Source organism: Simochromis diagramma, unplaced genomic scaffold, assembly GCF_900408965.1.
Source record: "Simochromis diagramma unplaced genomic scaffold, fSimDia1.1 OVJJ01000685.1, whole genome shotgun sequence".
Classification (NCBI taxonomy): domain Eukaryota; kingdom Metazoa; phylum Chordata; class Actinopteri; order Cichliformes; family Cichlidae; genus Simochromis; species Simochromis diagramma.
The window spans coordinates 13,766,668-13,782,301 of NW_024387477.1; the positions used below are offsets into that span (position 1 = coordinate 13,766,668).

Consider the following 15,634-nt stretch of genomic DNA (forward strand, 5'->3'; position numbering starts at 1 on the left):
CATAAATGTCCATTAGGGACCTCCAAGGGTTAATGATGGTGTACCTTATTTACATTTTTAGTAGCTGTTCGCTTGTTTAGTTCCAGTGAACAGCTACTAAATCCAAGATCAACACTTGGAATCAAATGCAGGTCTTTAATCTGGTTAATTTGAAAGGACAAAAAAAACAAAAACAAAAACAAACTGCTCAATCTGAACCTGGGTGATGTGATAAAAATGGTAAATGGCCTGTATTTGTATAGTGCTTTACCAGTCCCTAAGGACCTCAAAGCGCTTTACACAACCAGTCATCCACCCATTCACACACTGGTGATGGCAGCTACATTGTAGCCACAGCCACCCTGGGGCGCACTGACAGAGGCCTTAATGGTTAAAGCACTTTTATGGGCCTAACTGCGTGACTTATGTTAAAGGTGTAACAACACAAAAAGCAATACATTTTTACCATTCAATACATTAAACCATTCACGTCAAGTATCAATAAGTAAATGACATGGAGAAAGGATGGTTATGTTAATTTGGGGCAAGAATGCAGATAAGGATAATTAAGACAGAGCAGACCTGTCTTAATTAAGTGTTAGAAATCTGTGCAGCTCCTAATAACTACATAATGTTTACTGTCACCATCACGCATGTGCTGGAAGGGCGTGGGAAAGTAGAATTGCTTACAACTGGTCGAAACAGCACTTGTAATAACTCAGGAAGACACAAGAGAGCGCCTCTGGACCAGAGGAGAAATATCATGTATCTTATGCTGGCTGATAACTTACTGAGTCACTGTGCAGCGTTTCAGAGTAATTTTAAGATAAGATGGAAACGCATGACCATGAGTGTAATGGCGTGTTTTAGGAGGTAAACTGATTCTCTCAACTGATATTCAGTTACATAAAATGATCAGATGAGACCGATGAATCTGCCATTTGGAAAATATGCAAACAAACATGATGAGACGTGCAGTGTATGAGGATGTGTTTGTGCAACTCTTGGAATTGCATAAGTCATCTTTCTGCATTTCCCTTTACAAACACTGAGAAAACAGCCGATACATACAGGCCTGACGAGTATTATTTATACTTCAGTTGCTTGTTTTGACATCTGACATCTACATTAGGCCTGCTCAGGTTATATAGTCGCACAGATTTATAAGGCGAATAAAAGTGTATATTATTTCCAGGCTCACTGGAGAGTGTTTCCTGTCTTTCTGTTTACAATTTGTGCTCGTCTCTGAGCCCGGACTGAGTTTTTGTAAATTGTCTCCACGTGTCGTGTAAGAGCTCCAGAGAACACAAGCATGTCTGCCTTCGCCACCATTTTCAATTTGTCCTTGAAAACGTGCAGGCAGAAGCCACTTTCATGGCTAAATTACCTTATATGTCCTCCCAGCCCCCTGCTTTGACTCTGTCTAGCCTACAGAGGGCAGAAGAGCACACTAAACCAATTTAAATTAATACATTAAATAGTCTCTGGATGACCTTTGGATGACCTCTGGGTGACACAGTCCTTGACATAACCTTTGGTAACAGAAAACCACTACAAATTTAAAGCACCAAACTATGAATCAGTTAAGATTTATTTAGCATATTTATTTAAATGCGTTTCCCCCATTTTAATAAGTAGCTTTCTTCTGACAAACCACTGTTAAATGTGATATAGCAATATTAAATACAAATCCACTTAACCTTTTGAATGGTACAAGCATTCCTTTTTATTTATCCGGCAAAATAATAAAAAAGGAAGCTTCTGGAAAGAGTCAAAGTTAACAGTGAGGAAATACAAAAATAGAGATAAAGCACATCTAACCGCTGTTTTGATTAATTTCCTTTCTCTTTCCCATTTGGAAAAAAAAACTAGATTTCTTTGGATCAACATATAACAATATGAAGTGTATATTTGTAAGACATCTTTTACACAGGATGCATAAATCCATGTTCCACCTCATCGTGTGACCTCCAGCTACCCATCAGTTTGGTAATTGTCCTTCTATCGGTCTGCAAATCAAACCCCTCTCCCACCGTTTATTTCACACACACTAAACATTATCCCCAGATTCACAAAGATGGACCCGCCCTCCCTCCCACCCAACCCCCAGATACCCTCCAGTCTCTCTCTGGTGAAAAATACCCCAGGTGCTGCCGTTCTTTCTTGAAGTTAGACACTGCCTGGAGAGCCCTGTGTTGACATCAATGATCTGCAGGGTGCATCTAGGCCTCCACTGTCCCACGTTTAGACGGGGGCACCAGGTGGTCTGGCAGCGTGGGAGGCAGCTCGTGGCCCTCCAGCTTTACCTTGATCAGGTGGTTGGCCAGGGCAAACTCCTCGTCGTCGAGGAAGCCATCTTTATCCACATCTGCCAGCTTCCAGATCTTTCCTAGGACTGTGTTGGGCAGCTTGGACTTCACCAACTCCTTCTTGGCGGCAGCGCCAGACACTTTGCCGTTGATGGGAGAGAGGGTGTAGAAGATCTCATCGTACGTGGGCTTGTCGCGACCCACCACCCACTCCAGCTCGTCAATGCCTTCGCTGGCACCCTCACCGTAACCGTGGCCAAAGGGACCACTCATGGTTCCCTCAAAAGCTCCACCCTTGACGGTCTGGCTGGGCATGGAGGCCTCTTCCTGGCGGACCATTGCCATGAGACGTGCAATGTCATTGGCGAGCATGTCCTCCACCGCCTCCAGCAGTTTGGGTTTGAGTGAAGCAAACTTGGTGAAGTCCTGACCGTTTAGCAGCTCCTGAGGGAATGAAGGTGGTTGAGAGAAAACAGGAATTGGTGATAGAAATAGATCAGTCTTCAATGGCTACCAATGGGAGCAACATACAAGAAGCAGGATTTCCTGACAAACCAGGAAAAATAAATCTCATCGCCGTCCTGGCCCATCCTGGAGGGCAAGAGCAGGAAAGAAGGGCAAAGATGTGAAGAGTAAAAGGTTGGAAGGTCATTCTACTCTGAACAGCCTGTTTCTAACACTTTATACAACACTCCAAAAATAGAGTTGTGTTTTCATCAGATCTGTAACTCAAGACAGCACTTCAGTTTTGTCAGGGAAGTGCTTCAGTTCTTTCTTTTTTCCCTTTTTAAATCTTACCTGCATTTTATCAAGTTTGGGGAAGTCTCCGGGTGAGATCTGGTGCTCCTTCTCTATCTTGTGGTAGATTTCCCCCAGGTTGGCAATCAACTCCTTCTTTTTGGAGTCCTTTCCAAACACACTCGGCATCTCCTTTTTCAGAGAGCTGATAATGTAAGCTTGCACCTGAATGCATAAGAGAAAAAGCAGAAATTCTTAGCACCCTCTGGACTTCTGCATTAAACATTTCGGAGCTACAACATCTGAATTTTGGACTTTTCAATCAGGCAGAAGGCCAAATGAAGGGAACTAGATTTAAAATAGATGTCTGCAGTGTATTTTTAAATTTCAGATATATACAGATTGACTAAAAGCAGAAATAGATAAACCCTGTGCTATAATTTGTATTAGTCGTTTTAAAACTGACATATGTTCAAACATATCACTGGGCTGACATCTGCTTGTGGTGACTTTAAACATGAAACACTAAGTTGCAGGGTGGGGATTGTTTGTTTTTTGGTGTCACCCTATTAGTGACATAAGACAGGGGCTTAAAAAGAATAGAGAGTGAAAATATGACCACATAAATTAAACTCAGCAGCCGAGTCTAAGAATGGTAATCTGTGACAGAAATATCCATTTTAAAAAGAATTCAACATTTTTTTTTTTACTTTTTGGTTTCTTTAAAAATGTACAATTAAATGAAAAATGCCACCAAAATGTAAGAAGATAGGACGGGTCTATGGCTGGAACGTGTAAAAACACAGTAACACATACTACATCGAGACAGAACACAGTGACGCATATTTCCAGGGTAAATAAATGCATATAAAATGTGTTTTCTGACATCGCAGGCTTTCTTCCGAAAGTGGTCAGTGCTGTTTTTCTGTGTTTTTTTTTTTTTTTTAATTATTTATAATTCATGTTTTTTTTTTTTTAAATATACCATTTATAAAAATATGCAAAAAAAAAAAAAGTATACTGGTACTTTCAACGGGTTGTGTTTATGATGTGAACGCTACAAAGCTTAGTTTATACTATTACAGTGTTATTTGTCACCTGTGCCCCAGATGTAATGTCACCGCTGCTGCTGGTTGACATGTGGTGAGCTTGGTTTCATGCAGACGCACACCTTCTAACGCCGGTAAACTGCCATGTGCACTGAGCTCACTCTATGTGAAAAGAGCAGCAGGCTGAACTCTAAGCTTGTCTATAGACACTCCTATGATCCATCAGTGAGTGACTACTGGATTATCACACACCACAGAACTAGTGGTGGTGTATAGCACTGAATTTTTTAAAATGCATTTCCTACCAATCCATACCAATTCTATCACTACTTCAAAGGTGAACCTGTGGCGTTTCTCCAAGTATCCATGCCTATCCTTTAAAGGAAGCATAGGTGCTACTCAAGCACTGGTATAAAAGAATGTGGTGCTTTGTGCAATGATCATTGCATCGGGCCAAAGGGTTGAATTTTCTTAATACTGACCTTGGCGAGACGTGCTCGCTTGATGAGGTCATTAAGTTTGCGTAGAGCTGCGTTGCGTGGCAGCGACTGAATGTCCACAAAAAGGTCCTGTTCCTCCGCCTCAAACAACTTCCTGTTGTCCGGGACCAACAAGGGCTGTGCCCAGAATGACCCAATGTACACACGCACCACCTAGAATAAAGGTTTTCCAAGTTAATATCCATTCATCTCCATCAGGTTACACTTTACAGCTCAAACCCACGGCAAGAAATTCTCTCACAGGCCACATATGTGACATTGTTCTCATGGATTTATAAACAGAAGTAAAACATTTATATAGTCCAACACAATAAAAACAAGAAAAAGAGTGTAAGACTGAGTTAATCAAGAGTACATTTTTAAAAATGTGACTGATTTGTAGTGTTAATCCTTCAAACAGGATATGAACTACAGATCAAAGTCAATGAGTAATTATCTGCATGCTCCAAAGGTTTCCCTGGGATCACTTTATGAATATGGCTCTGGATCAAACATTAACTCAGTATTCAGGTGGAAAAATCACAAGTGCTTATGTCACGTGATATCAGCTAGGACATGGGATTTGACACGGATGGTATTTTATCCGCGTTTCACTTTCATTAAGGAGTTTTTTTTCTTAAGTTCCTTGGTAAAGTGAGAACTTGATAACGTTGGAAAAGCTATCCAACCTTCGCCCGGAGCTTGGCTTTCACTCTGAAACAGTAACATCCTTTGTTTGCTCCACATGTGTCTAACACTTGATTACTACCAGGCTAGAGTGAAATAATTCTCACAGCGTTACAAATCTTCAGTCAAAAACAGAATTGTAAAAAAACAACAACAAAAAGAGCACAAAAACAACAAAAGGGCTTTTTTTTTCCCTCCTTCCCACCTCAGGTGTGTTGATGATTTTACCCAAAGACCACATCAGCGCTCCATAGACCCTCATCAGCTGCTGGGTGCTGATCTGGTCTGCCTTGTTGAGCACCACGCGCATTTTGTCCTCGTGGTTCTTGAGTGCGCGGATCACCTCGGAGAACTCATCAGAGATATCCAGCTTGTGGGCATCAAACAGGAGGATGATGCGATCCACGCGTTCAGCGAACCACTCGAGCACAGCGGCAAAGTCGTACCCTGGAGAGAGTAAAGAAAAGCTTTTTGAAACATCTTTAAATATATTAAATGTCGCATTACTGGGTTTCTTAACTGGACTGTTTTCCCAGCTCTAAACCTTTTGTCTACAATAAGGTCTGAACAACATTAAAACTTAGGTAGGTGTGTATGCTGCTTGAAATCAAGTTTCCCCAAACAGATGATGCATTGCCATTAAAACAAAAACAAGACAGTACATGTTAAATTCAGCCATATTACGAATTATTATAGTGTCATGCTGTTAACATATGGGGAGTGATAAAGAACTGTCATGACTAGATAAGCTCACAGTGACACACATAGCAGGCTACATTGTCCTGGGTATCAGTGTGCACTATTATCTTCCAATGTTTGTTCATATTCTACTTGAGCACATCAAGTGCAACGGTGTGGCAGCCATCTGACCTGAAAGAAACTCCAATAACTTGCATCTTTAAAGAAGTTTAGTTTTGGACTCTACACATATTTATATTCCAGGTAATGTTTAGATAAGGGATTTCAAGAGGCAGGTCTTTTTCCTCTGATTACTGATTAACTGGCTTTACTGCTTTACTGAGACAGAGAGAGAGTGGTATAAAGGTAAGTTTAAACCACAGTCCCTCTGAATAATCTGAAGCATGACGTGTTTTTTTTCTGGCCTGCAGCAGGGCCGTGGGAGGTTGACAATGCAGAGCCTGTTACTTTGTCTGACATAACCTAGTACTTCTGACCCTTTAAAAACAAACAATTGAACCATCAATGTAACAAAAAAAACCATTTTGAAAATTGTGTTGCAACATTGAAGGGTGGGTGACTCCTGTGGAACTGGCTAAAAGCTTTTTTCTTTGGAGGTTTTAGCCTCAGGAATAAAATGACCTCTGGACACAGCAGATTCTGCAACGTGCCTTAGAGAAACCAAGCAACGAAAGATCAACAGAAAGCAGGAAGACACATACTTGATATAAGGTGTTAAACTGAAAACGCTATACACTGTAACATCTTTAAAAAAAAAAAAAGTGAATAGCTTGACCAGAATGTGCACTACACACACTTCTATAGCCGCCTGAGCACAGAAACTTACTGTACCATTCACTTCCTTTGGTTATTTGAGAAACTCGGGGCAGAGTCAGATTGCATAAATTGGCTTTTTCCCCCCTAAGTTTTCATTTGCCTCAAGGACTTGAGGAGGTAGGAGCGAAGAGAGCAGTGGTTTTCATTAGTGTGTGCATTCTTTTCTGAGCCAATGAGACAGTCGCTCTAAAAGCTCATCGCAGCAGCTGCACAATTGACGGCAGATCTGCAGCTCATGCATTCCAACATGGCTGGCTTTTGTCCCTGTCCAAATACATGTATACAAAAGAGCAACGGAGAGATACGGTCAAAAGAGCAACTCTGTGATGGAGACACGAAGAGGGAGACATGGAGATAAAAAGAGAATAAAGAGGGAACACAGAGAGTAAAAGTGAAAGTAAAATGACAAGGTCTGGATGAATATAGCAGATGGATACTGGAAAATTAGTTCATGCTTGTAACATGTGAAAGTAAAGGGGCATAAAGGGGGACTGCTTGCAGTTAAGGATCCCAGTGGGAGCCAGATGAGGATATTTGTTCATTCCATCTTAAGTCTGTTTTTAAACGCACATGTCAGGGAATCGGAGAGGCAGCTGCTCAAGGCTGACTTAGAACACATAGCATTAACAACTGCTGTGTCTCTGTACTATTCACACAGACATGAAGGGATAGAACCATGCACTCATGACTTCATGGCTTCAAAATCATGTGCCTCTTAGACAGAGAGCAGATGATTGGAAAAAACCCTGAGCATATTTTCATTCAGAATTCTGGGAAAAGTCGAAGGACTAGTTTGGAATTCGAGAAACAGAATTCCATATCACAGCACAGCAGCTATAAAACAACAGATAGGACTTAGCATAAAGTTGTGCGATATGCCAAGGTCTGTTAAACAAAAGGCCAACAGAAACAACCAGCTTTAAACATCTGTTTGCTGCACATTTACTTCACAGCAAGGACATATATTTCCAGAAAGTGACATCCTCTTCTTCAGAATAATCCTTAAGTGTTATTTTTTATCTCTTAATAGTGGCAGACTCAGCCTTTTTAAAAAAATGTATTTACAATCTGCTTACGTGGACCTATTATGCTCACTTCCAGCTCCAGATGTTTATTCTTAGACTCTAGTAGAGTTTTGCACGAGTCACAGTTTAGTTTATTTATGCAGGTCTTTGGTGCAAGCCCCCAGTTCATCCATTGCCTGAAACAAACTGTTTTTACTCTCTCTCTTTAAGACATCCCTCTTCTGACTGGCTGCCTTGCAAAGGTTTGTACAGCAGGTGGGTGGGGATTTTATGCTCACAGAAGGAGACTGGTGTCTGAGGTGACCACAGTAGGAACATCCCCTCTCTGTGGCAATATAAAGAGCCAAGAGCAGAAAAAAAACACTGCCTGAGATTTTGGCATACAGGGATTACTTTTCATTGCACAGTCTTGTATAATCTTACTTGCACTTCTTGCTGACTGTTTCAGTCCTTTGCTATGTTTAACAGGAGCTCCCACCAATGTAGGAGCGCATACATGACAGAAAAAAAAATGGGCAACAAGTCCCCTCTAATTTTGCTAAATAGCATTAAAATATCATTGTCAATTCATCAGCACTGCTTGTCGGAAAACACACCACCTAGTTCCAGTTTTACTATAGCTTTTGCCACTTCATAGTTTACTAAGGAACAAGCACTGAACCACACATGCTGACCTAATCAAAAATAAACACAGTTCAAGTGTTATGCAATAAAAAAAGCACAATACACTTAAATCAATTTCACGTTTCCTGATTTTTTTCCTGAAAACTTTTGTAATTGTGAAGTTATGTCAACAGCCTGCACATTTGAAATTGTGCAATGCGGATCTACGCTAAAAACTAGAGACGTAGCAATCTGTGGAAACCTGAAATAATATCATAGCTTTCTGTAGGCCTGGTACAAAACAGATCTGCCATTATTCTGGGTGAGGCACACATGACCGTCAAAGTTGAGCAGCACAATCCAATCAGTTGTGTTTATATATGACACAGTTAGTACAGTATGTCTGCAGTACCGTATTGTATTCATGTTTATACAGAAACAGAGGAGAGGATAATGTCTGTAAGACAGTGTGTATGCGGAGGACAGTCTCTTTGACAGCAAGAATGTAGGAGTATGTGCTGTATGTATACAGCTGTTTAAGGTATGAAACATCAGATTTAGCGTCCTCGTGTCTTTAGTCAGGGTCACTTTTCCGTGTGCCAAATCTCTTTATTCATACTCAGATGTGCACATCCGTTTCTACGTCTACAGTCGCTTGTCTGGCCTTGTCAGTTTCTCTGGCCTTTCTCTTTCTACAGGCTAATTACATAATCAGTTTTTCTTTATTTAGCTTAATAGTCTTCTTTTTTTCCCCCCCATTTCTTCATATAGTGCCTCACAGGAAACAACTGCGATAAAGAGCAGCCTGTAAAGAAGCTGCCAAACACAGGCGGTAGTGGATAAGGGGAGGGCAGTCTTGGGAAACTCTGCTATGTTTGCCATTTTACTCCACTTCCTGTCTCTGGGTTGTACAGAAAACCTGTGCTTATATATGTGCTTCCTCTCAAACACACAGAGCAGGTGGGGAGAAAAAAAAGAAGAAGCTATGTTTTGTTTGTAAGATCATCAAAAGTTACAAGAAAAGTGCGTATGTGGCAATTCTGAAATGACCCTGCAGGTCGAAGCATTGCTGAAGCATGCAGATAAAAATATAAATTGATCTATTTCCACAGAGTACAGGGAAATGATTCAGATCTGTAGTGATAAATAGTACATAGGAAACAGAAAAGATAAATCAAGTTTAAAAAGTAGTAATAAAGCAAATAAAAATAGGAAGAATGGTAATGCAGGAGGCAATTTTTCATACCTTTTTAGGTCTGATTAGAAAACAAGAGGGATTTAAATGCCATCTAGTATAATTATTCCCTACTATATCTTTTTATTCCTGGAGCTTTGCTTAAAATAGTCCTTATTTATCTTATACCGGGCCTTGGTCTTGGGCCTCAGCTCTGTTTTAGCTCCTCTCCCTTTCAGACAATTTCTTTGAAGGCGCTGAAGAGCTACAGAGAATGAAAAGTGCTATGTGGCCTCTTGGCACTGTCATGCTGTTGAGGTCTCCATCAGATTTATGCAACCTGTTTGGTTAGGCGTTGACCTAGAGGTGTTAAAGGAGCTAAATACAGGTTTGACAACACAGTGAGCCAAACTGCTGCAGTAAATTGGCAGTGCATTTGCTAAACAGAGACAGGCTTGGGGAAAGGAGGGTATGTTTGTTGTTTCAACATTTCTTTTTCAGAAGTGAAGTTGTCACTTCCTGTGGTTTTATTTTGCATACATGCAATGCTTTCTGATTGCGCTTGTTTCTGGGTTCTGAGCAGTGGGTGTGGTGTGGTAGAGTTTTAAGAACATGAAACAAGGCATATGTGAAAGGTGGGAAAACTGGATGTATGTGAGGCAGACCTCTGCTTATCCTCTGCTTCTCCCCTGACAGGATTCCAGGAGTATCAATGATGCTGATGCTCTCCAGGACGGGGTTAGGCATCTGGGCACACATGAACCTGCCAAGGAGGTAGAGAGGGGGAGGAGGGGGTGAGAGACACAGAGCACAGATGGAGGGGAGAAAAAGAAAGTGAAAGAGCATTATGAAAGAGAGAGGGAGAGATTGGATCAAGAATAACAGGCAGAGGGGTGTAAAAGGAGAGAGGGATACAAAACTGGTTAGGTGAGAATGCTTACATAGAACTCCTATTAAACAGACATTAATCTTGAACTTTGTAGCAACAATATCTCAAGCATAAAATAATGTTCTTTCTTGTTGGAAGAAACCTGAAACTAATATAAAATAGGAGTCGGTTAACAGGACAAAGCTGGGGTTTAGAGGACAGCTACAATCTCATTTTACAAATCCTTGATGCCTTAAGGTAAACTAAAAATGTACATTTCTGAAGTTAACAGTTATTCTACATCTGCCCTTTAATGTTCAACTAATCATTTGGTTTATAAAGTGTGTGGTTATTGTAAAAGACTGCTACCAACTGCTGCTTTTAACACGCTTGATTCAATATTTTTAAGATGAAATGAATGGACATGTGACATTTTTTTACTTAAAGACTTGCTTATTATCAATAATGGCTTATCAAAGCAGTAATTTCTTTTTGTCGTTCAACAAGCTGATTAATTATTTCAGCTCTAGTTTGGATGTTTGCCCTCAACAACAGTGAGGCTACATAATTATACAGTCAGATTTTCCAAACGGCGTGACAGCCATGCTTTTAGGTCAGCACTGAGGTAAGAATATTTAATAAGGAAAACATATGAACAATACATGATAAGCCATAAATTATATGCCTTAGTCATTCCCAGTGCGGCATAATTCACTTTACAATACTCTCATCAAGCTGGGACACTGGGGTTTAAATTTTAAAGCCGAGTGTGAGCCCTTAAACAGAAATGAAGCCAAGAAATACAAACACAGACAGATATAAGAATGAAAGTAGATGGGTGCTTTTGCATACACCCCCATTGTCCCACTCAGGACAAAGAAGGGGATTGTTAAGACACCACACAGTCAGGAGTACTACTTCTCACACTCTGTTGCCCTTTCAGTCAAACTGAACTGATACTCACAACATGAGCTCAGAAGCAGCAGGTCATAAGACTGGGGGAGAAAAAAAAGAAAAAAAAAAAAATCGTGCTTTTACATTCCTGCTGTGACCGCGCTGAGAACGCACGCACACACACACACACGAGAAAACCCTAACAAAGCGGGGAAAGGAAAAATCCACAAAGAGCAACTTAAAGAAATATAAGAATAGAGCTTCCTGCATAGAGGCCCTGTGTATTAATGTTACAATAATAAACTACAAAAAGATAACAAACGTGCAGGTTTTTCACTCTCTCGCTCTTAAAGCTGATGGCATGTGATTCCCAATAGGAATTTTGGCTGAGCTTTTCCATTTCAGCCATCTATCCAAACATTTTTCCACATAGAGCTAGCAGGAAAAAAAAAAAAAATGTTCCAATGAACTTGAGCTGGAATTCTTTGAAACGGAGGGCCCAAGGGGACGAGGGGGGACGGTGCATGAGCATATCAAAGATCCTTCAGTTTTTCACTATATCTTCAGAAAGTGGGAAACGCACCACAGTGTAAAAGACATCAAGCCTATGCTGTGATAGCAAATCTGGCTCCAGCTAATGACCTCCTGACCTATGACCTTCCCTCACGTCGTAACCTCAACTTCCCTGAGAGAAGAGGAAACGGGGTATCTGTCATTACTGCTGGAGATGCAAACAGCAGGTTACAACTGTGTGACTTTTCCTTCTTCCTGTGAAGTCTTGCCTCGTGTGGGTGAATCAATCATTTTACTACACACATACCTACACAGGTCTTCATGCTACCCTCTGTATAAGAGTGTACATGTGTCAGCCGCTATCACAACAAAGTGCAGAGTCAGCACCCTGGAGGAGTACAGGACGGAGCAGGATAATGTGGGCCGGGGTGGGCCAGTGCGGAACTTGAGCTCTGCTGACTCCGATTTTACTGACTAAACATTTACAGAAAGCACTGACATACACTGAGGGGCTCTGACTGCAGTTGAATTAAACATAAAAGGGGAAGAAGAGCTAAAACATTTGCATGCTCATCTAGGTGTAAAAGAAACTGGGTTACTTTTGTGGAAACACTCAGAACAGTATCACTGCACAAACAATGAAAGGTCAACCACAATTCAATAAATTCAATATATTTTTTTTTAAACCACCAAAATTGGGAAGCTACCTACTATTTTGGGCTTAGAAAACCCAAGAGAAAGCTCTGCATTTGAGGATCACATGACTGATTTCTGTTTACTCACTTCATAAATAACTGCTTATACCGAGAGCCTGGTATTTAAAGGCTAATCTGAAGTTTGAATGACTATAGTTAAGAGCTATTAAGAGAAGCTGCCCTGACAGTCTCATTCAGTCAATTACCAATGTGACCCTTGATATTACCTACCTAGCTGAAGACCAGGCTAAATTCTTTGACTTCCTGAGAGGAAAATGGAAAACTGGCCTCAGAAGTATGGTTCAGAAGTCAGCCTGGTTCTAAATGTTTATCTACATCCAGTTCTTCGTGGAAAATTTTAATCAATTCATCAACTTGCAGGCCACTTCTTTGCTAAATGCCACGTGAGCTGTTTAAACAGTTCATACACCTGCTATTGTCTTACCCACATATCCTGTTGTGTGTGATCATGTGAGCTCTAAACCAGCATATGCCCGCTCATGTCTGCGTATGCTTCTGAGACAGAGATGCACACTGAAGTGAAAGACTACCACAAGTCCCACAATACCGCAGGACTGTTTCCAGCAGTTTGGCAAATGATGCTACAACGGACAATAGCTTTTGTTCAAATCTTATCTGTCTTCCCTTCAAGTCAGTAATAAAGCCATAGTGACCAATGAAGTCTTAGAGTCCCCTATTCTTACTTCACATTTTCAAGTTTGAGTGATGACACTTGGCAAAGGTTTGACACTCATGCGAGATAAACCAAACACTCTACAATAATAAAGGAAGGGCTGTCATGAGATAATGGGAAATTAGTCCAGCTAGGGAAGTGTCAAGTTGAGTGTTTGCGCTACCCTACCTACACCCACATAATACCCTGAAACTAATAACAGAACAAGTATTATGACTGTCCCAGAGTTTTTCAGTTGTGCATTATTTGTTAATCCCACTCAGGGTGCGACTCAGGCAGAGAAGGGGGGCATACCTACATCCTCTACAGGAAATGACATAATCAGCAATCAGATGTTTGACATATGATGTCAAATTCTGCCCCCCCCAAAAGCCCCCCAGCACCTAGGAGACTGGACTCAGATGTTTTAAGAAACGTCACACTGGCTCTGGCTCACTGCACATTGCTTGTGCAGTTTCACTTGCACTCTGAGCTGGGAGGAGCATTTACTCAATGAAACACTCAAAGATTGAGCTGCCCTTGGCACTCTCTGGGTTTGAAAGAATACCCTAGAATCAGTTTTCTATGCCATTTATTTAATTTTATTCTGCTGTTTTTGATTATTTCTGCATTCTTGTCATAATTAAATTGCATTAACTGGTAAAAGACCCACAAGGGGAATACTTCTGAGTCATCTGAGTGTTTGCTGGGGGACATTTTTGTTGGATTAGGACATGAGCTGAGTAACAAATATAAAAGTAATTAATAATGCTTTGGGAGTGGCTGTGGAGGTTTCCCCATAATCTCTTCGTTATCTGGATCATGGACTAGAATTGACCAACTCCACATAAGCCAGTCTAGTAGTGCCAAAAGGTATGTTACAATAGTCAAAATCGATAACCACGCCTTTAATCCTTTGTAATAGAACTATATAAGGTCACAGGTAGCGGATGAGGGAGTTGGTTTACCATGCCATAGGACATGAAAGTTATGGCTTCATGAGCTGAGGACAGGACAAGGTCGGCATGCCCCCTAGCAATTATAACCTTCAACTATTTCTAAGTTCAAGAGGCCACACTGGGAGAAAATGGTCAGCCAAGAGTGATTCTGCCAGGTGGCGAAGAAGATCATTTGATTGGTAGCATATGATACAAAGCGAAAGGGAAAGGCTAGTGGGAAAAGGTGTTGGAAAGCACCTTCCAACCCTCTGCTTTATATACAAGCTACATCTGTCATCTATTGACACAAAACACCAGCATTCTTTTAAGATGATGAAAGAGGTAAAACCCTCACAGTCTCGGCTCATTTTAAAAGATTGTGCAACAGCATAATGTGAGAATGTACCTTGAAACGTGTCGTACATGTAAGAACATGTAGGAGTGCATTTAAAATCAGGGCTGCTGTGTTATTATGACAGTTTCTCAACACACAACAGCACTAAAGTGAGAATTCGAGTCAGCCCCATTCATTTCATTCACAGAGTAATGAATAACCCTGGGAGGTGGAGGTAGTGGTGGGAGTCATATAATTTTTCATATCCTCTTTGATAGAGTGGAGTCCTGCTCACTGGCTTTACCTGTTGAGAAATGCGTTGCCAAAGGCGTTGAGCTTGCGGAAGGGCTTCTTGGGATCGACAACCAGGGCATTACCCGGTATCACCCCGTCCTGTTCCCCGTGCATCACCGCGATGAAAGAGTCTGTTGTCGGCTCCGGGCCAATCCGCATACCGGGGAAGTCCTGCTCCATGAGGTGCCGGATAAATGTGGTCTTCCCGGTGGAGTACTGGCCGACCAGGAGAACCATGGGCTTGTTATCAAAGTCGGCATCTTCGAGGGCTGGGGAGTGGAAGTCGTGGAATCGATACGTGTCCTCTAGCGGGAACAGTTTGGTACGGTAAAGCCGCCGCAGTCCCTCCGACACGTTCTGAAACAGCTCGGGATCCTTCTTCAAGTTTTTCCTGAACATGGTTGCTTCTTTTCGCCTACTTGACACGAGGGTTTCAGTCTCCCCTTTAATAAGTATCGAATTTAGAGGTGTGGGTGCTCACACCGCCGAGAGAGTAGCTGCCTGCTGGTATAAAGCTACGGACTGGGCGAGGCTGAAGTTTTTGTCCCCACCCTCCTCTTTGCTAGCTAGCCACGCAACTGCGAAGTCAGTCATTCAAGGAGGACTCCTTTTTCACTGGACGTTATCTAACGTGACGTGACACGACACGCCACCATAAACACTAAGCTGCAGTCAGATAGATGCAGTCAATTGCTGCTTAAATGTCAGACAGCAAAACTGTTTATTGGCTTGCCAGCCGACTAGCCACCTGCTGACAGTTGGTGAACCGCCGAAGAGGACTTATTCCGGAAACAGTATTTTTTTTTGCGGGGACTACCGCTACAGTCTGTATTTCACAATAAAAGCCTCTGTTCTTCATAACCCTTA

At 41.5% G+C, this 15,634-nt stretch overlaps 1 protein-coding gene across 1 annotated transcript; it reads right to left on the bottom strand.

Moving 5' to 3' along the window:
* Positions 1 to 1,552: 1,552 nt before the first annotated feature.
* ehd1a (EH-domain containing 1a) lies at positions 1,553 to 15,545 on the bottom strand. The gene is made up of 6 exons (XM_040015524.1): positions 14,778 to 15,545; positions 10,224 to 10,321; positions 5,447 to 5,688; positions 4,558 to 4,728; positions 3,087 to 3,251; positions 1,553 to 2,732 (listed from the first exon to the last, which is right to left on the bottom strand). Exons 1-6 carry the CDS (start codon positions 15,164 to 15,166, stop codon positions 2,202 to 2,204), a joined length of 1,596 nt encoding a protein of 531 aa, XP_039871458.1. The 5' UTR covers positions 15,167 to 15,545; the 3' UTR covers positions 1,553 to 2,201.
* Between the last annotated feature and the right edge of the window lie 89 nt (positions 15,546 to 15,634).